Source organism: Blennius ocellaris, assembly GCF_963422515.1.
Source record: "Blennius ocellaris genome assembly, chromosome: 12".
In the NCBI taxonomy this organism is placed as follows: Eukaryota; Metazoa; Chordata; class Actinopteri; order Blenniiformes; family Blenniidae; genus Blennius; species Blennius ocellaris.
The window spans coordinates 10,896,452-10,918,831 of record NC_137661.1 but is presented as its reverse complement, the minus strand read 5'-3'; the positions used below and the strand labels follow the sequence as shown (position 1 = coordinate 10,918,831).

At 40.0% G+C, this 22,380-nt stretch overlaps 1 protein-coding gene across 1 annotated transcript; it reads left to right on the top strand.

Moving 5' to 3' along the window:
- The first annotated feature begins 1,720 nt into the window (after positions 1–1,720).
- On the top strand, positions 1,721–21,103 carry myo1f (myosin IF). Its single transcript, XM_080506156.1, has 28 exons — positions 1,721–1,851; positions 5,552–5,680; positions 6,948–7,037; positions 7,119–7,213; positions 7,350–7,437; positions 7,964–8,053; positions 8,571–8,702; positions 8,817–8,951; positions 10,042–10,174; positions 11,057–11,253; positions 11,377–11,457; positions 11,557–11,643; positions 11,822–11,908; positions 12,286–12,453; positions 12,636–12,721; positions 12,811–12,892; positions 13,327–13,433; positions 13,866–13,964; positions 14,161–14,305; positions 15,170–15,284; positions 15,376–15,545; positions 15,752–15,897; positions 16,631–16,777; positions 16,862–17,010; positions 17,130–17,192; positions 18,515–18,722; positions 19,949–20,109; positions 20,232–21,103. Exons 1-28 carry the CDS (start codon positions 1,849–1,851, stop codon positions 20,306–20,308), a joined length of 3,270 nt encoding a protein of 1,089 aa, XP_080362282.1. The 5' UTR covers positions 1,721–1,848; the 3' UTR covers positions 20,309–21,103.
- Positions 21,104–22,380: the final 1,277 nt, after the last annotated feature.

The following is a 22,380-nucleotide window of genomic DNA, read 5'->3' as shown; positions in this document are numbered from 1 at the left end:
CATGAAGAGCAAGGAACACACCGGACAGGTCAAGGTTGTGGAAAACATCTCATAGAGCACCGTTGCAATCCACCATTCAAAAACTCAAAAGAGTACGGCGCAACTTTACACCAAGAGATATGGCCGCCCACATAAACCGTCAGGCTGGGCAAGGAGAGCATTGGTCAAAGAGTCGGCCGAGAAGCCCGTGGAAACTCTGGAGGAGCTGCAGAGAACCACAGCTCAGGTGAGATGATCTGAACACATCAGCCCCACTGTCAGACATGGCGGTGGCAGCATCATGCTGTGGGGATGCTTTGCTTCTGGAGGAACAGGGAGACTGGTCAGAGGTAATGGGAAGACGGATGGCCAAATACAGGGCAGTCTTGGGGGGGTGAGGAAACAAGTCTGCGAAACTGTTGAGTGTGATGGATGTTAACTTTGTTTCACATGCAGCATGTATCGTCCACATTTGTTTTTGTATTATTTTCAGTTCTTGTTCAATACTTGAGAGTGTTCACAGTCATTTTTGAATCAATGCAAAAACAAAAAGGCAACATAGGCCTGATTTGGATTTAAATATTTCAATTTCATCTGAGTGTTTAAGTTCAGTCTCATACATCGTTTATCAGTGTGTCAACCGTTCACTGGCTTATGTTATTCAACTGATTCATGCACGTATTATTCTCTCTGTTTAATTATGGCTGTGTTTACATTTTTAATTTTAGTACTATGGATGCTTGTGTCTTTGTGTGTACGTGTGTGTTTTATATGTATGTACTGTATGCATGTGTGTGTGTGTGTGTGTGTGTGTGTGTGTGTGTGTGTGTGTGTGTGTGTGTGTGTGTGTGTGTGTGTGTGTGTGTGTGTGTGTGTGTGTGTGTGTGTGTGTGTGTGTGCGCGCATGCTTGTGTGTGTGCGTGTGTGTAATTTCCCTCTTGAATTCCCACGCCCAACTATTCATGAGGAACTTTGAATTACATTTTATTATCTGAAAAGGTGCCGTATGAAGATTGAATGATTGAATATCCACTTCTGGCTGGTTTGTAGCTGTGACTTTAAAAGTTTGACTTCAGATTTTCAGTAATGTGAGGTGTGCCGTATGAGTAAAACAAAAACTGAAAATGACATTAAAGCAGCAGTGTGACACCTGCGCTCACTGCTGACACCCTCGCCGCTTTGCATATGAACCAATGGGTTATTATGGGTGTTGGAAGCTGCACAAACACTCAGTGAAGCAACCACAGCCTGGGTGGTGCCGGCAGCAGCTCGCAACTGAAACACCATCATTTGGCAATAGGGTAGAGGTAATGACCCCCCTGGCTGCTGTTGTTGCCATCGACGCCGGTACTTGTACAGGGCAGACGAATTGGACTGACTAATTGTGTTGTTAACCTTTAAAACTTACAACACTGTCATAGTTTTATCATTCTGCTGAGGGCTCGTAGCAGAGTGGAAATGCAGAAGTGATGGCTTTGTAATCTGTGGTAAGTGTGGGTGTGTGTGTGTGTGTGTGTGTGTGTGTGTGTGTGTGTGTGTGTGTGTGTGTGTGTGTGTGTCTTTGGGCAGTTCTTGTTTCACACAACGACTGTGGGAGGATAAGGAAGTAGGCTTTCAATATTGTCCCGGGTGTCTTGTAGGTAACAAGCTGCTCTGGCACTGATTGACCGTCGGCATGATGGCTGCAGTCTGAGGAGGCCCGCCTGTGGATTATAACAGCAACATACACACACACACACACACACACACACACACACACACACACACACACACACACACACACACACACACACACACACACACACACACACACACACACACACACACACACACTGGACACCTGAGGAGGAGGAGAGGCCCAAAGGAGCAATGGTACAGTACTGACACTTCATTTGCTCTTAACAGCTGTATTACAGTGTGTGTGTGTGTGTGTGTGTGTGTGTGTGTGTGTGTGTGTGTGTGTGTGTGTGTGTGTGTGTGTGTGTGTGTGTGTGTGTGTGTGTGTGTGTGTGTGTGTGTGTGTGTGTGTGTGTGTGTGTGTGAAAAACATGCAGAGCTTTTTCACCTAGATCTCAAAAAGTTAGGATTTTGCCAAAGAACGAAAAGAAGTATTTTTTATTTTCAAAGTTTTTGTGTTTATAAAAGCTGAACTTTCCTTTTTAGAAGCTGTGACTATAGGTCTGTTTCTGTTTAAACACAATAGGAGACACAATGCAAGTTTCCTCTTTTTCAAGAGTCTCTTCATACAGAGACACCTCCTCCTGCTCCTAGCAGCTTAAAGCTTAGATTGCAAGGGTGTGAACCCTGATATCTGATCATGTTTCTGTTAAAAACCATAGTTTAGGGATGCCTCTGCGTGCCAAAATTCATTGATAAAAAGCATATACATAAACTTAAAGAGAACAAAAAACTAAGTGTGAAAGCAACAACAGAGTATTGTGACAAACATGAGCTGCAGGCGGCAGCAGGAAGAGAGCCCGTCGCTTGTACAAAGTTTAGAGGGTTTCACAAGTGGCTATGATGAGGTATGAGAGGGGGAAGTGGACCAGGGGAGTCACAATACTTCCTCCTCACTCTCAGAAATCAACCTAAATCACACAGAAACCCGATGAGGCTGAAACATGTTGCTACAAGCGTTTACGTTCATCCAAACAGGCTCAACATGTGTTGCCAAAGTTGCTTTAATTTTCGGTTTTCGCCCGACAGCCGACACGCTCATTGTGATCGTTTGCTTTCAAAATACTACTGTTGTCATGGATAATATTGTCGGTGAAGAAGCAGAGGCGGCAAATACGATGTGCAGTATTTTAGGGTCACCTCACCCTATTTGCTCTGTAAGTTCCTGTCTCCTGTCTATGCGATGAGGTTTTTTTTTTTTTTTAGATCTCAGCTGTCGTGACTTCTGTCAAAACCGCAGCGCATCACAAATGACTGGCACTGTGTGTTTGTCATACTCAGCACATTACCCACTTTAAATTTTATAAAGGGATCTGTTGAAAGAGCTCAATGAACACCAATCAATGATACACCAGCAAGATGTGTGTCTCTGAAAAATAATCTTTTACAACACTAATGAGATAATGTTTTCAAAAATGTAATGTAAGTCTCTGTTAGGGTCGCACCTGGACTTACTTATGTACTAACTTATCTAGCAAGCAGCCATCAACAAATTAGCCATTTATTATCAATTGATAAGTCACAGACAGTGTCTTTTCATGTGAAAATACAATAAGTCTGGCTTTCACTCGAAATGTTATAAATGGTGCGTGGGGTCAGTGTGAGGCGTTGAGGCACATATCATGAACAGCGTTATTTAAATTTCTTCCAGGAATAATGCCCTTATCTGTTTCTCAACGAAGTAAATTGCAGAAATGAGACTGCATATTGAGTTGATGCCGAAGTAGCACAAGAAGAACTATTCATGTAAAGGACACACTTTCCTTTATTTCCTTTGACAGTTTTTCTCCCACAAAGCAGAACACCCTTGACAACAAAGTCCAGCTTTACTTATGGATTCTGTGTTCTATAAAAGAGATTTTCAAATTTAACTGAATAATCTGAAATGTAGTAAAACAGGATAGAAGACTGAAAGTCCAGACGGAGGCTGAGACGCAGGCAGACACTTCCTGCAGACTCAGATAATGTACAGTTGACACATGAGTGAAAATCCTCATGATTTCTGACTCCACACACAGTTGTTGTTCAGTGCTACCGCGATTAATATTCACTGAAAGATAAACAGAGTGGGGTTTATTTTTAGTCTACGTTTATATGAAATGAGAAGAAAAACTCCTATTGCTACATGTAAGATAAAACATGAAGCCCAGAAATAACAGATGATATCTTGGAATGTTTGTTGATTATTGGAGGAGACAAGAGTCGCGAGACCAAACTTCTGCAGGCGCAGGGCAGACATGCAAATAATATCAACAATAATAACTATTATTCACCCACAGTGCCCAGCTCGTTTACAGGTTAGAAAGATTCTCCATTAAAACCCAATTTTCAAGGTATTTTTATGACGAAGCATTTAAAAAGAAAACTTCCCAATAATGAACTTAACAAGATTTTTTTTTCCACTGAAATATTTGAATTTTCAAGATCAGAACACATTGTCATTTTTTGGCATCCTTTGACATTTTTCATTTTAAGAAAATGTTTATGTAGACTTGAAAGCACAACAGAAGTTCTCCACCAGTTCCACCAAACAAACCAAGATTTAAAACAGAGAACCTCACCACTGTGAGGAAGGAGTGCAAACCGCTATACTACTCTGCCACCAGAAAATCCAATAGATTTTGCTAGTGAAAAATGTAAAGACTGAATACAACACGTTATCAAGTAATCAAAGTTAGAGAGTGTGTGATAATATGCTGATGTTAAGGACAATGTTTTGTTCGGTCTGAGAGGGCGTAGACCTCCGTGTTGGTACAGGGTCAGGGCTCAGGCCACAGCCCAACCACTTTAGCCAATAACAAGCCTGGTACCACATCACACATCAAACAGACCCGCATCTTTGAAGAAAAAGAAAGAATGAAAGAAAGAAAGAAAGAAAAAAAGCAGGAGACAAGTTCACCCCAGGAGGATGTGCACCAGTTCAGACATTAAACATTTCCATGGGAACATCCTTTTCACAAAGGCCGGGTTCACGGCTCAGCAGCCGGCCGTGTTAAAGCAGCTGGTTGTGCTTCAGCAGGTACTTCACATGTGGCGTTACATTAAAAGGTTCTTTAAAATGTCCAAGTTAGAACATGAGCTCGCCTCACTGTGACCAGTTGCCTGGTAACCAGGCCCTGCTTCCTGTCATGACGACCACAGAGGGTTACGTCGTCACTGCTGGAAAACCTGGCTGTTATTTACTTCATTACATATGTTTAATTATCCAAAATCCACAGGATTTTTTTATTTTGTTCCATTTCTCTCTTTTTTGGGGGGTTTACTGTTCACCACACTTTGTCATTGCTTTTTTTTTTTTTATTGTAGACTATTCTTCATTTTTGTTTTGTTTTTTTGTTGTTGGTTTCATTTTGCTCTTTTATTTGCTCTATATCTCTTTACTTTCTTTTGTCTCCTCGTTCTTTATGCTTTTTTCTACCCTTCATTGGTCCATTTTTTTGTTAGTTTATTCTTCAATTTTTTGATTTCTGTTCGTAGTCTCAGTATGTGTCTGTTCATTCTTTTTCATGCATTTCTTTTCCATCTGCTCCACTTGCTGGCACATCAAGTGAACTCTTGACGTTGAACGTGATTCAGGTTCCAAACCCAGTTTTATCGTCTGTTGTACAAACTAATCCAGTCTATGGTGCAAGGTTCTCATGATGTGCTTTGGTGACATCTGTGAAAAAAGGGAACAACGAAACTGACATTCTCTTTTCCCTTTTTCTTTCTGTCTTTAAACAAATGTATGATACATAATAGCTGGAAAATTTGCATTTTAGACATACATACAGTATATCTCAGTCCCTTTCAAGACGCTGCATCTCACGTCAAACACAATTCACCTCAGAAGCCTTTGTCTCAATTGTTCCTGCTCAAGTTTTTTGTGTGTATTACTTTCTGCTGCGTGATCCAGGCGAAGTACCACTGGCAGAGTCAAAATGTGAAGCAGAGTGGCGTGGACGACATGGTCCTGTTGTCCAAGATCACAGAGGTCGCCATCGTGGAAAATCTGAAGAAGAGATACATGGACGACTACATCTTTGTATCCTTCCTCATGCTGGGCACCACATCTTAATTTTGATTTGCGGTCATACTGACGGAGTTTTCAAAATGTCATCATGAAAGCACAAAAATCCCGTTATGAATATAGAGAGATGTCTGAAGAAGGCATAATGAAATAATTTACATGTCGTTTTCTGCAGTAATCCAATCTTGATAAATCGACGACCTTTACGCCCATAGTCCCTGTTGCACCCACTTCCCACCTCCAAACTTAACCAGCTGTAATGCTCAATGCACAACCAGCAACCAAGCAAACATATAAGGGCATAAACAAGAAACTCTCTCTTCCTCTTCTGCCTCCATTATGTGACTCAACAGTTCATTTCCGTCTTCTCAGAGCCCTGGTCAACATCAAAACCATATTTAGAGTCCAAGAATACAAAACCTTCATATTAAATGAAGAACAACTGTCGTGGCCCCTTGTGATATGGCAGCAATAGTAAAACAAAAGAAGTGATTTCTAATTAAGTTGCAGGAATGAAAATGACATTGGCATTTCAAAATGAGATTTTAAAAGGGACTATTTATGGATACAATTTAGATTGATCATGTATGATTAAAACGATAAATGCATCATATTCTTAATATTCTCAATGAAAAGCATAGACACTTGCAAAATCTCCAAATTACCGTCACTTAAAATAAATAGAATAGAATAGAATAAACATCCTCGTTTTAAAAAAAACTTAGAAGTGTTCAATAAAAATCCGTTTTGTAAAAAAAAAAAAAAAAAAAAAAGGAGAACTAATTATTGCGACTATTATGATCATGCCTATGACCCATATTTTTGGAAATACTGATGACAAAATGGATTCATATATTCAGTATTTCCCCTATCAACCACTTGCCTGTGTGGGTGGTGCACTTACTCACTCAACCACCGTGGTGTAGATTCATGTATCTTAGCAGTCGTTACTAACGCAATATTTCTAGTAAGAGAGATGTGATCATAACTAACTTAAAAATGAATCAATATGTATGTTTTGAATGAACCATGAATGGAAGGACTGTTTGGACCACCGGTGTACAATGTAATTTCCGTTTGGCGGCCAGACCTGCAAGATTGTTGACAACCCCAGTGAAAACTCATGCAAACTCCTCCCAGAAAGGCCCCACTCCTCAATCAAGCCTTGGTTTTCTTACTGTGAAGCAGCGATGCTAACCACAGTGCCTCTTAAATTTGGAGTATACTCTGTGAATTTAGACGTACATATGATTCCTTAACCTGAGTTGCCTTCCTGACTCAGACCTACATCGGTCCAGTACTGATTTCGGTGAACCCGTTCAAACAGATGCCCTACTTCACTGACAGAGAAATCGAACTTTACCAAGGCGCAGTGAGTACACATTTCCGTGGTTCGTGTGTATGGCGTGGTGCTTTCTCCTGCTGCTCCGTAATCTTGTGACCCTGCTTGCAGGCACAATATGAGAATCCACCCCACATCTATGCCCTGACGGATAACATGTACAGGAACATGATGATCGATGGAGAGAATCAGTGTGTCATCATCAGGTGATCACCAGTATCCCTTTTATAATGCCAATCATTTCAGTATCCTTGGATTTCATATTACGTCAATGTCTTACTGTCTTACGTGTGTTTTGTGTAATCTGTTCCTGTGCATTTTCGCTGTTTTCTGTCACTGCAGTGGTGAGAGTGGAGCAGGAAAGACAGTGGCTGCCAAATATATCATGGGTTACATTTCTAAAGTGTCTGGAGGGGGATCCAAAGTGCAGGTAAACCTCAGGTGGTGCTACCACACAACAGACCGCTCGACATCATTGGAATTAATCAACATTATTGGTGGGGCACTGATCAAATAGTAACCTCTTTACTGAATACAGTTTGAAACATGAAGCAGTTGGTGTGTCTGTATATGCATCACACTTGAACTACCGCAAATGGAATGATTACATTTATTTGAACAAATTTTTTAAAATTCCATTGAACATTTTGTGTGCCATCATGAATGACCAGTGCAGGATGGCAGATTAAAAATGCTTAAACATGCTCCCAATCCTTATGAACCATGCAAATATAGCACCCTTTTAATAGCCAAATATGCTTTACTTTGATTTTCTGTAGATAATCCTGATAACAAACCGACAAATGATGTATCCGGCTGGTAATTGACGGACAATTGTCAGACTTCTCAGTCTAACTCTGAAAGAGAGCGTGAATCACCTGTCACGATTCTCACCACACATCACTGATGTGTCAGTGTTTGTGAGTCACTCATTATGCTGCTGTTGTGTATTGCAGCATGTCAAAGACATCATCCTGCAGTCTAATCCCCTGCTGGAAGCCTTTGGCAATGCCAAGACTGTCCGCAACAACAACTCCAGTCGATTTGTAAGTAAGATCCTCACTGTCGAGCCTCTAAAGGTGCTGAGTGAAGACTTGAGTGTGTTTGCTAACTACTGATCGATCAGGATGTATTGTTTGATGGGTTTGAATGAGAACACAATGATGTTACGGACATGCAGAAACACAAGTATCCAACAGAAGCGCAGCACTAACAATGTTAAGGTGAAACATGAAGACTTGATTAAAACGTGGCTCAATGTGGCTCAATGTACCTAAAGTGTAAAGGTAACCAGCAGCTCCTTATAGAGACCGACTTGTATGGCTTCTCTACAGCATACATACATCCATTTCTATATTGATTTGTTCAACTCAACTACTGGAACACTTCAACACTTTAACTACTGTAATTATTTGCTGTTTGTTGTCTGAGTGGATGGTGTGACGACGAGCTGCCATAAAGGATTAACATTGTCATTTCAACTGCCCTCAACTGAACATTTGATGGATTATATCATGTGTCTTGACCCCAGTCCGAGCGCCATCTTTTCATTTCCACACACAGGGGAAATATTTTGAGATCCAGTTCAGCCGGGGCGGAGAGCCAGACGGTGGCAAAATCTCCAACTTCCTGTTGGAGAAGTCTCGGGTGGTGAGCCAAAATGAGAACGAGAGAAACTTCCACATTTACTATCAGGTTAGTTGGCGACGAGTATCCTCACAGTGATCTGTGGCTTTGATCAAACTGAAAGGTGACACATTAAAAAATAAAAAAATAAACTTATTCTGTTCCTGCACTGGTGTTTTCCAGTTGATGGAGGGCGCCAACGCTCAGCAGAAGGAGAGTCTCGGCATCATGACCCCTGACTACTACAACTACCTCAACCAGTCTGGGACATACAAGGTGGACGGGACCAATGACAGTAAAGACTTCCACGAGACGATGGTACTGTTGTGTAATATTCTTATATTCCACAGAAAGCATTTTAGCCTTTTACTCCCTTCACTGCTACAGCCAGAATTACACCACAAGACACCAGAGGGGCCGATTGGGTCGGTGGATAAACCTTGCATGCAAAGCTGTGGGAACGAGGGGTCAATGAGCGTGCTGCAGCACCCCCTGTCGCATATCAAATGTGTATTTCTCAAACTTAAAACATGAATAAAAATCAGTCTCCATTACAGCAAAATCCAAAACACAATACTAACATGAAAACGTTTCTGTTTATTCCCACTAAGTCACCAATACTCCACATCGATATTAATAATGTCATTTTATATTTTTAAAAACTGGCATTGAAGAGCCTGGTCACGCTTGTGTGATATTTGGGAATGCTTCTGGAAGGTTCCTCATCTACTATAGGCTTAATGACTGGCTCACAGTATCAGTGGCTCTAATTGTATTGAGCATTTATTGTGTGAATCTGGCTCCTCTAGTGGTCTTGTTTGATAACTGAATTATTACTGTCAGGGGTCACTGTTCTTTCAGTTTGTGTGCCAGTGTTTCCTCTGAGTGTTTCTTATCTCTGACAAGTTTCACATGATCAGACTGATTAATTAAGTGTTTGCAAAGGCTAATGCTCTGGATATGCTCGGTGCACATATGTAGATGGAAACATATAGGCCAGTGGGGAAATTTGCGAATCTTTTCACTAAAACATAAGGAAACATTGAGAGCTAGTATGTAAAAGTATTATGCCTCATTCTGCTCATTTATCACACACAAAAAGATTAACAAACCACATAAGCACATCATAACCACAAAGAGATTTAACAATAATGAAACAACGAATGACCAAAAATGTGACACAAGCTGTACAGTAATACATATAAAACTACCTGGGTGATAAAAGTTATACACTTTATGGTTTAAAACACTGTTTTATAACATATAGCAGAGGAACGGCAAACACACGCTATAGCAACCATAAAAGCATGAAAATCAAAACAAGTCAGAGCCATAAAAAATAATGACTGCTTATATGGGTTTTTTTTGTTTGTTTTTTGTTTGTTTTATTTTTTTATGCGGTCTCTAGGAAGCCATGCAGGTGATTGGGATCCCAGGTGACATCCAGGGTCAGGTGCTCCAGATTGTCGCAGGCATCCTTCACCTGGGAAACATCAGCTTCATCGAGGCAGGGAACTATGGACAAGTGGAAAGCACAGACTGTGAGTGAGACACACGCACACACACACACACACACACACACACACACACACACACACACACACACACACACACACACACACACACACACACACACACACACACACGCACACAAATAGCTTTTCCTATGGGATACAAGCAAATTAGAGTTGTGACAAAGGCAGTCCCTTGACAAGCACTGCTAACTGATATGTGACTTTGCTCCGTGGTACTACTTTGTTTACGTTCTCCCTATTATCACTTACATTTGCATTGTACATGAAACCAAAATACACACAAGGCACGTCTCTCCTTTTAAATCACAACTTTATACATCTGGGCAATGTTTTTTGTTCACTCTTAAATTTTTCATTTACTTTCATTTACTCGGGCCTGTAACTTGTAACGTCTTTCTGCATATGCTCTTCTGCGTAATGTCATTTTATCCATCATGACATTTTTCATCTGTCTAATATAATTTGATTAATTTCATAAATCACTCAAAAACTGCTTTTACTCTCAAGTGTTTGAGTGGTACATATTTTTTTCCTTTTCTTTTCATGCATTAGACATTATTTGTTCTGTTACCTATTCTATTATGTTTTAAACGTTGAGCAACTTTCAGTAGTGTATCATATTCAAGTATTCCCAGTGTGTCCTGGACTGCACAAATAACTCTATTGCTTTAGATATTTCTGTGCATACATGTATATGAACATCTAGATGTTTAAGTGTACACACATTTAATTACACATTTAATTACATTAATTCAGATACAGACTGAATAATCAACTTAAAGATATAGATAAACATAAATGCAATATCTAGATGATCATATTTCATTGTCTGTGATATGTCAAAGCAAAACTATTCCTGTTCATTTGAACTTTGCTTTTCTCGTTTAGTGCTTGCCTTCCCTGCTTATCTGCTGGGCATCGACGACAACCGTCTGCAGGAAAAACTCACCAGTCGGAAAATGGATTCGAAGTGGGGAGGCAAGTCGGAGTCCATTAATGTGACCCTGAACCAGGAACAGGCCACCTACACTAGAGATGCCTTGGCCAAAGCCCTCTATGCTCGCGTCTTCGACTACCTGGTGGAGGTATTTACTTCTTTTACATTCTTTATAATGCAAATGTAGCAATAAACACACTCAGGGAAATGGAACATTTAAACAGCCAGTTTAATATCCATTTTCTTTTCTGTCTCTGTCTGTCTTTTTCAGGCCATAAATAAAGCCATCCAGAAACCATACGAGGAATTCAGCATTGGAGTACTTGACATTTATGGCTTTGAGATATTCCAGGTTTGTCCTCTACAAGCTTATCATTTAGACAATATTTATAGCCTGTTTAACAATAAGACTTTCTGTATACACTGATTGTATTGTGTTTTGTTTTGACAGAGAAATGGTTTTGAGCAGTTTTGTATCAACTTTGTCAATGAAAAACTGCAACAGATCTTCATTGAGCTCACTTTGAAGGCTGAACAGGTAACTGCTGTCAATTTACTTTTTTATACTCATTAAAACATCTTCTAATCTGTGTTTCATAGTACATAAACATTACCAAGTGTAAAAAAAGAGTGAGATTCTTATCTCATCTCGTCTCATCTTACCATATCCTACCTTACCTTGTCACGTTCTGTCTCATCTTATCTTTTTCACTCAGGAAGAGTATGTTCAGGAGGGCATTAAGTGGACACCCATCGAGTACTTCAACAACAAGATTGTATGTGATCTTATTGAAAATAAATTGGTAAGTTTGTGTCCATCGCTTTATTACTAAATTACATGTCTATTACACTTCAATTTGTCTTTGTGCACAGCAGCAGCAAATGACAAAGACACACGAGTAACGAAAAAGTGAAAGAAAAAAAAAGACTAATAGTTGAATATTAATATCCGTAATCTTAATTCAGCATTTCACCTTCAGAGTCTGCATTCATGTCTCTTGATGGAAGAAAATGAAAGTTCAATATAGGTTTCATTTCTTTATCATCTACAATAATGATCTTTCAATCGATACATTTTAAAAAGTTCCTTTTTTCCTTTTGAATTCCAGAAAACATAGAAATAGTGTGGAGTGATTATTTTGAAATTAAATACTTTTTAAATGTTATGCCCACCTTGCAGAGCCCTCCAGGGATAATGAGTGTACTGGACGATGTGTGTGCCACCATGCATGCGAAAGGAGAGGGTGCGGACGGCACTCTGCTGCAGAAACTGCAGGCTGCTGTGGGAACGCATGAACATTTCAGCAGCTGGAACTCTGGCTTTGTTATTCATCACTATGCCGGCAAGGTAGGAACCTTAAACCAGCTCGTCAGTCTTATTATTTGGGTAATGTATTACTGGTACTGTTCAAGTAGTCTGAAGTTACAGTCACATTTGGAGGGAGTAAACAATCAAGCTTGTAGTTAATGATTTTATTTATCTGGCAAGTAAAATCTGCACAGCAGTTACAATGTGTGTTGTCGTCTCAGGTGTCTTATGACATCAATGGCTTTTGTGAGAGGAATCGGGATGTGCTGTTCCCTGACCTCATTGAACTCATGCAGAGCAGCGAGATGTGAGTCTTCTTTGCCCAACAAATATAATTTTTTGATGCAAACTTTGTGTGGAAACACAAAACCAATGAAAAGGAATGTGTCTTTTCAGTGCCTTCATTCAAAGCTTGTTCCCTGAAAACCTCAACACGGACAAGAAAGGGCGGCCAACCACAGCAAGCTCTAAAATCAAGGTAAAAAGTTGAGTCCTGAAAAGCAACATACAGTGACCAGCCATTAACATTATGACCCTGACTGCTTTTCAGTTTTACAGACATATGCTTTGAAGTCAGATTTGCTATTAACTTCTGCAGCAGTTTGAGTTACTCAAGCTTGTCCATTGGATCAGACCAACCAGGACAGCCTTCACTCCCTATTGACAGATATTCACCACTGTGGACTGAAAAAAAAAAAAACCCACAAGAGCTACACTTTTGAAGCTACTCTGAACCATTCATCTCACTATGATAGTTTGGCCCCTTTTAAAACTCACTGAAATCCTTACATTTGTCCATTTTCCATTGTCCACACGTCAACTTTGGAACTGGTGTCTTGATAAAACGACGAACTATGGAAGATTTTGTTGTCTGTTATAGCAATAATTCTAACAAACTTATGTTTCCAATAGAAACAAGCTAATGATCTGGTGAACACACTGATGAAGTGCACTCCTCACTACATCCGCTGTATCAAACCCAATGAGACAAAACGACCAAAAGACTGGGAGGAGAGCAGGTCAGCAGCCCTCTGGGGCACGCATACAAACAACGAAACACTGGATTGGCGACTTCTCTTCTTTAATCTTTGTCTAAGTTCAAGTTAATAGGATTTTTTTTTTCAGATAAAGCTTCTGAGAAAATAGAGAAAAAAAGTAAAGTTTTGTATTGCAATAATGAAATGATTCAACCGACACTGGAGCCTCATAGATATATCAAGTTACTGTTGGTTCTTCAAGCTTATGTTATTTACTTTGAAGTTGTACACTCCAGTTATAAATCTAACAACACATGCTCTGTTTAGCAGTTTGACTGCAGTTGTACAAACATGTTCACATATGGTCAAAGCAGAAAATCATTGACTAAATGAAGCACATTCTCTTTTTAAAAAAATCTTTTCAGATACGGTGACAAGTCTGTAATTTTTAGTATTCATCGAATGTGTTTTTAGGGCAAAGCATCAGGTTGAATACCTGGGCCTGCGGGAAAACATCCGTGTGCGAAGAGCTGGGTTTGCGTACCGCAGAGTCTTCAATAAGTTTCTGATGAGGTGGGTTTTATTTTTGTTTTTGATAAGTCTGCAAATACCTGCAGCCCTTTTGCTTTGAAAAAAACAAGTGTGTGTGTGTGTGTGTGTGTGTGTGTGTGTGTGTGTGTGTGTGTGTGTGTGTGTGTGTGTGTGTGTGTGTGTGTGTGTGTGTGTGTGTGTGTGTGTGTGTGTGTGTGTGTGTGTGTGTTGAATCCAGGTATGCCATTCTAACAGCTGAAACATGGCCACAGTGGAGGGGTCCAGAGCAGCAGGGGGTCCTTCACCTGCTCCGGTCTGTCAACATGGATAACGATCAGTACCAGATGGGACACAACAAAGTCTTCGTCAAGAATCCAGAATCGGTACAGAGCTCTGAATTAATCCCAATCTGATTTTTATTTATTTTGAACCACTGATGCTTTACAATTGAAATACATTTTGTTTTAAAAATCTACAATCTCTAAAAGGTTGGTACCATATTTAAGGAGTGAATTGAAAAAAACAATGATGTGTAAATCAGACACTACCATTTTATGATTTAAAAAAAAGTTTTTTTTTTCAAATTTAACTTGAGCAACATATCTTAGCACCACCACCACACAGTGGAGGAAACCAATAAGAGCCGCTGTTTTGGGCTGTTGTGGACTGAATGAATGAGAGTTGAGGTGGATTTATGCTTGGCAAGAACAGATAAATTAGTTTGTTTTCTTGAGGTTGGAAGCACAAGACCGCATTTATTTCTATTCAGGCACTTTCATACTTCATCAGAAAGCCAAGAACAGAACTTCTATGAAAAAGAGTGAACATAGGTGGAATGTTTGCTTCACTGCATTAACGATGTTCACTTCTGAACATTCACACACCATTTGCTGAACACTACATGAGGAAAAGGTTCAACAGTATGTCAAAGACACGCTGCAAGAAGAACTCCTAAACCAGAGCTGAGAGAAATTAAGGATATTACTCAGTTCTCTTAGGCCTGAGAGCGAGAACCAATTTCTCTGTTCTATGTGTATTTTAGGGAAGCGACGTCTCTGATTAGTAAGCAGATGTTTACCAATCTGTCAGGATATGTCCAAAAATGTTAAACACATTTTATTTCATCAACGTTTTACATACCATGCCAACTTATACATTCCTGGGGTCATATACTGACATACTGTAAATTGCAAGCTTTATTTCAAAAGGTGGTATTAGTATGTTGCGGCGTGCTCTTGTCCCCTCAGCTCTTTCTTCTGGAGGAGATGAGAGAGAGGAAGTTTGACACCTTTGCTCGGATCATCCAGAAGGCCTGGAGACGATTCATTGCCCGGAAGAAGTACGAGCAGATGAGAGAAGAAGGTGAGTTCGACCAAAGCGGCTTCAAGCCGTCGCGGCCGAATGGCACATTTTGAGATGCGGTGCTAAACATTGTTGTGTTGGTGACTCTCAGCTTCAGACATTCTGTACAACTCGAAAGAGAGGAGGAAGAATAGCATCAACAGGAACTTTGTTGGAGATTACCTGGGGCTGGAGCAGAGGCCTGAGCTGCGACAGTTCCTTGCCAAGAGGGAGCGCGTCGACTTCGCTGACTCCGTCAACAAGTTTGATCGCAGGTTCAAGGTGGGACGTTCTGTCAAGGATTGTGCTCTTGTCCTTTGTATACTTCAGGAAAACTGTAGCATTTACATTGTTTTTTGGGGGGTTTTTTTAATCAAAGGGGATGTTTTAACAGCAAATCGTATGGATTTGACTAAATAATTTGCAGGGTCTTCTTTTATCTAGCAAATGCTCACAGATTTTTCTTCCTATTTTTTTCTCATACATAGTCCATCAAGAGAGATTTGATCTTGACCCCCAAAGGCATCTATCTGATTGGCCGAGAGAAGATAAAGAAAGGACCTGAGAAAGGACAAATAAAGGAGGTGCTGAAACGAAAGCTGGAGTTTGGAAGCATCGGCGGCGTCTCTCTCAGGTCGGCCCAGTGTACCAAAGACACATTTCCTTTAGCTGGCATGCTCTCGTGTTTAGCATTGTCTACTGTTATGAGAAGACCTGTACAAGCAAAGTTCAGAACACGAATATTTACTTTATCAAAGCAAACAATGAAGTAATGTTATTGCTGGTGGATTTAAAATCCCATGAATATGTCTTGTACTTAATACAAGATGTTTGTACTTAATCCTAGCAATTCATTGACTGTAGATAAAGAACTCGCTATACAAACCTCATAGTTCTATTAAAGTAATATTTCCATTTTAACATTAAGTAGTGGTATTTCCATTTTAACATGGGAGTGGAAACTTGTTTGTCAAAAAGGGAAAGCAGAAAGATGGCCACACAAAATGATACAGTCTTCAGATATTAAAGATGAGAGAAGTTTGAGGATGTAGGAATGCATATAAAAAAAACAAACAACAAAAAAACCCAGCATAAATGTGCATATTGTAATGGATAAATGCAGACAACGCTAATAATGAGATTTTGCCCACTGGCCTTCGAGAAAGGCTTCAAATATTGAACATTTTAAATGAGGATATCTCATTTCCAGTTTGTTTGAAACATTGTACAAACTGTGCATATTAGTGGATATCTCTTTTACGCCTCCCATTGGCTTATCGGACCTGTTAAACAGAAACCTGTTAAATTACAATTATCACTTATATTTTCTTATTCAAGCTTGTGGACGGTCTGGTTTCTTTCTTTAGCACGAGACAGGATGATTTCTTCGTTCTGCACGAAGCCCAGTATGACAGTCTGCTGGAGTCCAACTTCAAGACAGAGTTCCTAAGTTTGCTCTCCAAACGCTACGAGGACGTGACCAAGAGAAAACTGACAATCTCCTTCGCTGACAGGTGGAGGAGCTCACTCTCATGTTTTTAATCAGGCATCACACACACAAACACAGATTCCACTAACACACTGTGCCACTATTGCAGGCTGGAGTTCAGAGTGAAGAAGGAGGGCTGGGGTGGAGGAGGATCCAGAGTGTTGGTGTTCCAAAGGGGCCAAGGAGACCTGGTCCAGCTCAAACCTGGAGGGAAAACCCTCTCTGTCGCTATTGGGGACGGTCTACCCAAGTCCTCCAGTAAGTTTAAAGATCCAGTCAAGTCAGGACTTATGTGTCTTTCACAACTAAATATGTTATCACAGAAAGACTTTTGCATCCTGCTGCTGACATTCTTTTTAATTTTTTTTTATTTATAGAGCCAACCAAGAAGTCTGCTCCACAATACCATGGAGGAGGGAGAAATCATGTAGCAAGCAGAGGTAAAATGACGCATAAATCTTTCATATTCATTTCTATATAAGGTGTATTATCTACACAGGGAAACAGTGGTCAAAAGGTTTAATGAAACAAGTTTGGGACCAAAGGTCAGCTGGTTAAAATCCAATTGTTAACAGTTGTGTTTCTGAGCAAGGTCCCTAAAAAGTACCAGCTGCTCATCATAGATGTATTGAAGTTAAATATGAATGGGCCTTGTTAAAGGATGTTTCTACTGATTGCATAGATGATTAATAGCTTTGAGAGCCATGGTTACATCTGACGTCACATTAGCCCTTCTAAATTGCTTTTAAAAAGGCTGTAGACCCCCCCACCCACCCACCCATGTCTGTATCTGACCATCCACCCATCTTCTATTCCACTTTATCAGTGCCTTCCCGAAAAGATCCTCTGCATTTGCACAGACAGCCTTTTCATATAAAACCATTAAACAATGGAATCAACTCCCTGACCGTCCGAATTTGTCTGTAGATCTGAATCATTTTTCTCGAAACTTAAAGAAATACATCCTCGATGACCAACTATGTCAGCATCAGCACACCCAAATTTTACAGATGTAATATATTGTTGCAAATGTTTTTTACTATTGTATTGATTTTAGGCTGTGATGGTTTCTCGAAAGTAAGCCATCTGATTTTTTTTGGTTATTTTAAATATTACTCTTCAGCTTCGATTGCATGTACTGTATTTGTTAGTGCTATTGACAGTTATTTGCAATGTAATGTTTTAATACTGTGTGCACCTGCCTGGGGACTGCAGATGGAAATTAGCATGAGCTAAATCTGGTACAGAGCAACTTTTTGTAAGATCAATGTATTTTGTACATTGTCCCTGTCAAATAAACTAATAAAATCAAAATCAAACTTGGGGTTGTACACATAAAAAGACCACACAGTCAAACAACTAAACACACAAATGCGCTAAAATCCTTGTTTTGGGGCTGTAGAAGGAAAATGTACTGTACAAAACCAATATTTTTTTTCTTTTAGGAGCCAAAGTCAAAGGCTTCCATGAGCATTAGCATTATATTCAATGGAAAAACACACACACAAAAAAAACACTGTCTTTGTAGTGAGCAACTAGTCCCGTCCCTGGAAGTAGTATGAAATAAAATTTGAATATGGCTTCCAAAGAAGTCACTCAGGCACAGGTGTAATGTACTAACGCCACACAGAAACACCGAGAAGTAAAAGCATTTACTTCAGGTCATGATGTAGAATAATATGAGTGTATTTAACAGTTACCTTTACTTTTTCTCTCTGTCTCTCTCTCTCTCTCTCTCTCCCTCTATCCCTCCATCCCCCAGCACACCAGAATGGAGCGCCCAAGTTTCCGAGGACTCCTCAGAACCAACAGTCAGACATCACATATTCCTCCCCCCACATACAGGGCCGGCCTCCCAGTGCCGCCCTGCCCAGACTGAGCTCCCAGAGGGCCCCCCGAGCCCCGACCCACAACCAGCACAAGCAGGGGAACCTGGACTTCCTCAATGTTCCAGAAGTGGGCATGTCAGGGTGAGGACAAAAGATCACATTGTGACATATCTATAATAAAAACTAAAGAACGGAGGCATGTTGACAGTATGTGTGGGTGGAGCTGATGAATCACGAGAAATATTCAGACTTAATGCCATGAGCTGTCAGGACTTGTTAAGGCGAGGCCCCAAAAACAAATAATAGAATGACATCTCATTCACTTTGTTTTTTTTGTTTTTTTTTCGGCAAACAAACCTTCAAACCTGTTCTCATTGTGAGCTGAAGCTTTGATACTACATTAAATGTGAGGAATTTGTGTAAAAGGAATGGCAGGGACAACGTCCTGTGTGAACTGTGTGCATGAAGCAGACATTTCACATATTGTTTGCAACTGCATGTCATAAAAATCTGTACAGCTATAATTTTTATAATCATATATTATGTAATTACACGATTTAGATGTTTGTTATGATGTTTTACCTTTAGTGTAGTAAATCACATGACATTAAGTAGCTCGGCCAATGACATTTTAATCATATTAAATTAGTAATGCAGTTAACGTTACAACAAACTCCTTGATAGTTATTTTTCTCTTACATGTCAACAATTAAGAGCTGCTGTGTCTTTGTTCTGCACACGGTGGGGCTTTTTACATTGGCATTATCCGACATGGTTGTCTCTGGTTAACAGACGTTCAGTTACTATTTTACTAAATTCCTGTTTACGATCATTACTCCTGAACAAATACACTCCTTTGACAGCAACTTGAAAGATGCCCCACTGTAGGCAAAAAATGTACTTTCCTGTATCATACAGCCATAAATACACATCAGCTTATATTAATAAGGTAAGAGCTGTCTATAATGCTTTTATTAATCTCAGCTGTTTTGTTGCTGCTGCTTGGAATTGTCATTGGCTCCTAAAATTGTTTTTCTCAAGGACCAATAGCATCCAAATTATAAAGTAGAAAGAGTAAATGTCTGTCTGTGACTAATCGATGTAGATTCATCTGGACTTAATAAGTTAATCAGTCAGTGAACTGAACCACACAGTGCAGACAGCTCAGCTCACACATCACAACACAACAATAACACAGATTTCTGCTCATTATTAAGACAGAAGTGAGTAAAGTAACAAGAATTTCATCTTTCTAGTTAGTTCCCCCCCAAAAAATGAAGTACCATTTTCATCGAGTACCATTTCAGCTTCAAGGAAGGCTACAAATTTTCTCATTCTCTTTGTCATGTATCTTTTTTCTTTCACAGACAACAGAGGAAAAGGAGCATCGGCCAGCGACCTCCTCCTGCTCCCAAGCCTCAGCCTCGACCTGCCGGCTCACGTTGCCGGGCGCTGTATCAGTACGTCGGCCAGGACACAGACGAGATCAGCTTTGAGATCCAGGATGTGTTCGATCTCATCAAAGAAGGTGTGGAGGCAAATGAATTGAAGGATGGCAAGAGAACATGAATATAGACCAAAAAAAAAGCAGTTTAATGAAGCTGTCCTAAATTGCTAAATGATATGTGTTTGTGCGGTTTCTCCCTGCAGATCCGTCAGGCTGGTGGACGGGAAGAATTCACGGAAGGGAAGGGCTCTTCCCGGGTAACTATGTGGAGAAGATCTGATGAACTCATTCGGCCGTTGTGGATATGTCCGCCTCTGCTGAGAAATACGATTTATTTGTTTAAAGCAGGTTAATCTGTTCGGAAATAGACACTGCAGGTGTGTTCGTGCATCTGCAATTGACCAGGTCTAATAAAGGGTGGACGTTGCTGACATTTGAGCTACGGCTAACTTGTTTGACTGCACGCTATATGTGAACAGCGTCAAGAAGACATTGTTGTGGTGATTATTGTTACAGCACACCTGCAAAGAGCCACTCGGGTTTCATCTCCATTGTTGGGTCAAACAATCGATGAACCGTCATGCAAGGAGCTAATTGACTTCCCCTGAAGCGCCCAAACATACATCACTGATTACCACCAGAAAACAAAAAAAAAGAAAAACTGCCTCACTTCTCGATGACTGCAATGTTGCATGACGTACCTTGAAACATTTATACATATCTGCATCCAGTGTCGCTCTGTTCGTTTGATTTATTGAGCAATGAAGAAATAATCAAGAGCAGCAATGTTGTTTTTAATTTGTGGATTTTCAGTTTTATCCTCTCAAAAAAAGTTTAATCTCGATGAAAGATAACTAGATGTGGAGATGTAGTTTCATATTTCTGTTTTGTGACCTGTCACCAGTGTGTTGTCCAAATATCAACATAAAGAAATGACTGAATACTGTTGTGTAAATTTCAGCTTTTTTTTTACTCTTTTTTATATCTATATATATATATAATTTCTTTCTTGAATAATGAAATGTTCTGACAATCAATGAAAATATGCTTTCCTCGAGGAACATCAACAGAAAAATAAACCTCACAAGATATTTTTTTTTCACAAGTTGTTTTAAATGCAAAATAAAACAAAATGCACAACTCAATCAAGTGTTTGTGTTATATGTCCAGATACGTCACTGAAGCACAGAAAGATACATTTTAAAAAAATAGCTTCATGTTTATCCTCAGGCTTGAACATACAGACGGAGTTGTAAGTGGTAACTGAGTTAATGAAGCTTGATGGTAAATTCAATGATGAATACAAATGAGCAATAAACATCCCACCTCAAACCACAAAATAGCATAAAACCTGGGTTACAAATATCCACCTTTTTTTATCTTTACCCTATTTATCGAAATGTTCTTAATCATTTTTTAATTGGTGACCTCTGGCGCTCCACAATTGTGTCCTGAACTTCATGTACTGAACCAGTACTTTTGACTAATAGTTGCTACAGTGTGTCTTACAATTGTTTTTTGGGGGGTTTTTTCTTCTTTTTTTTAATGAATCTGTCTATTCATCTGTTGCCTCTCTTTAATCCAGATTAAGGTCAGTCTGATCCTTCTGTCCCGGCCCAACCACAATATGAGACAAAGGGCAGAGCACAACCTGGGCAGGGGACCAGGCCATCCATGGGCCCAATTAACCCAACATATCTTTGGCTTTTGAAATAGGTCTCTGCTTTAATAAAGAAATACATCGGATAGCACAGAATTGTGATGTTTCCTACAACGGATACTTGCTGGGAGTACACAGAGTGGACCTTGTGTGTCAGTTGACCTCTATGTTGAACAAACGCTGCATGGTATCAACTTCAAAAACAAGGTGAACACATCTACCCTGGCCTATGTATTTTTGTCACACATGTATGAGTCAGACATGCTGCACCACCTGTTTGCTTGTCATCCAGTACCTCCAGACCTTTATTTTAAAAGGCTTTGACTTGGCAGATGGACTGGTTGAGCCTCTTCTCCAGGGATGAACTGAGATTAGGAAACGACTTGCAGCACGGACGGTACTGTGAACTTTATCTCCATTTATATGTGATTCGTCAAATTTCGATAGAACTAAGAGCTTTTAATGGATGTTTAAAAAAAAAAACCCTGTAACATTTGCGCTTTAGGAATTTTACGCACGTTTTGCATCCTACCGCATGTTCCCATTTTTCAAAAATCTAATTTTCCACGTAGAGTGCGGCACAATCACTGCCAAAAGCAGCCACAGGTGAAACCACTCCTGTGATGGTGTGAAGCAGTTCAGTTTACAGTTCGGTGACGTCAAGGTCCCGTGCAGCAGGCTCGGCAGCGTTT

Coding starts and splice junctions, on each gene's coding strand:
- myo1f (XM_080506156.1), top strand. Junction 12,454..12,635: donor TTCATCACTATGCCGGCAAG/GTAGGAACCTTA, acceptor TTGTCGTCTCAG/GTGTCTTATGACATCAATGG. Junction 12,722..12,810: donor CTCATGCAGAGCAGCGAGAT/GTGAGTCTTCTT, acceptor GTGTCTTTTCAG/TGCCTTCATTCAAAGCTTGT.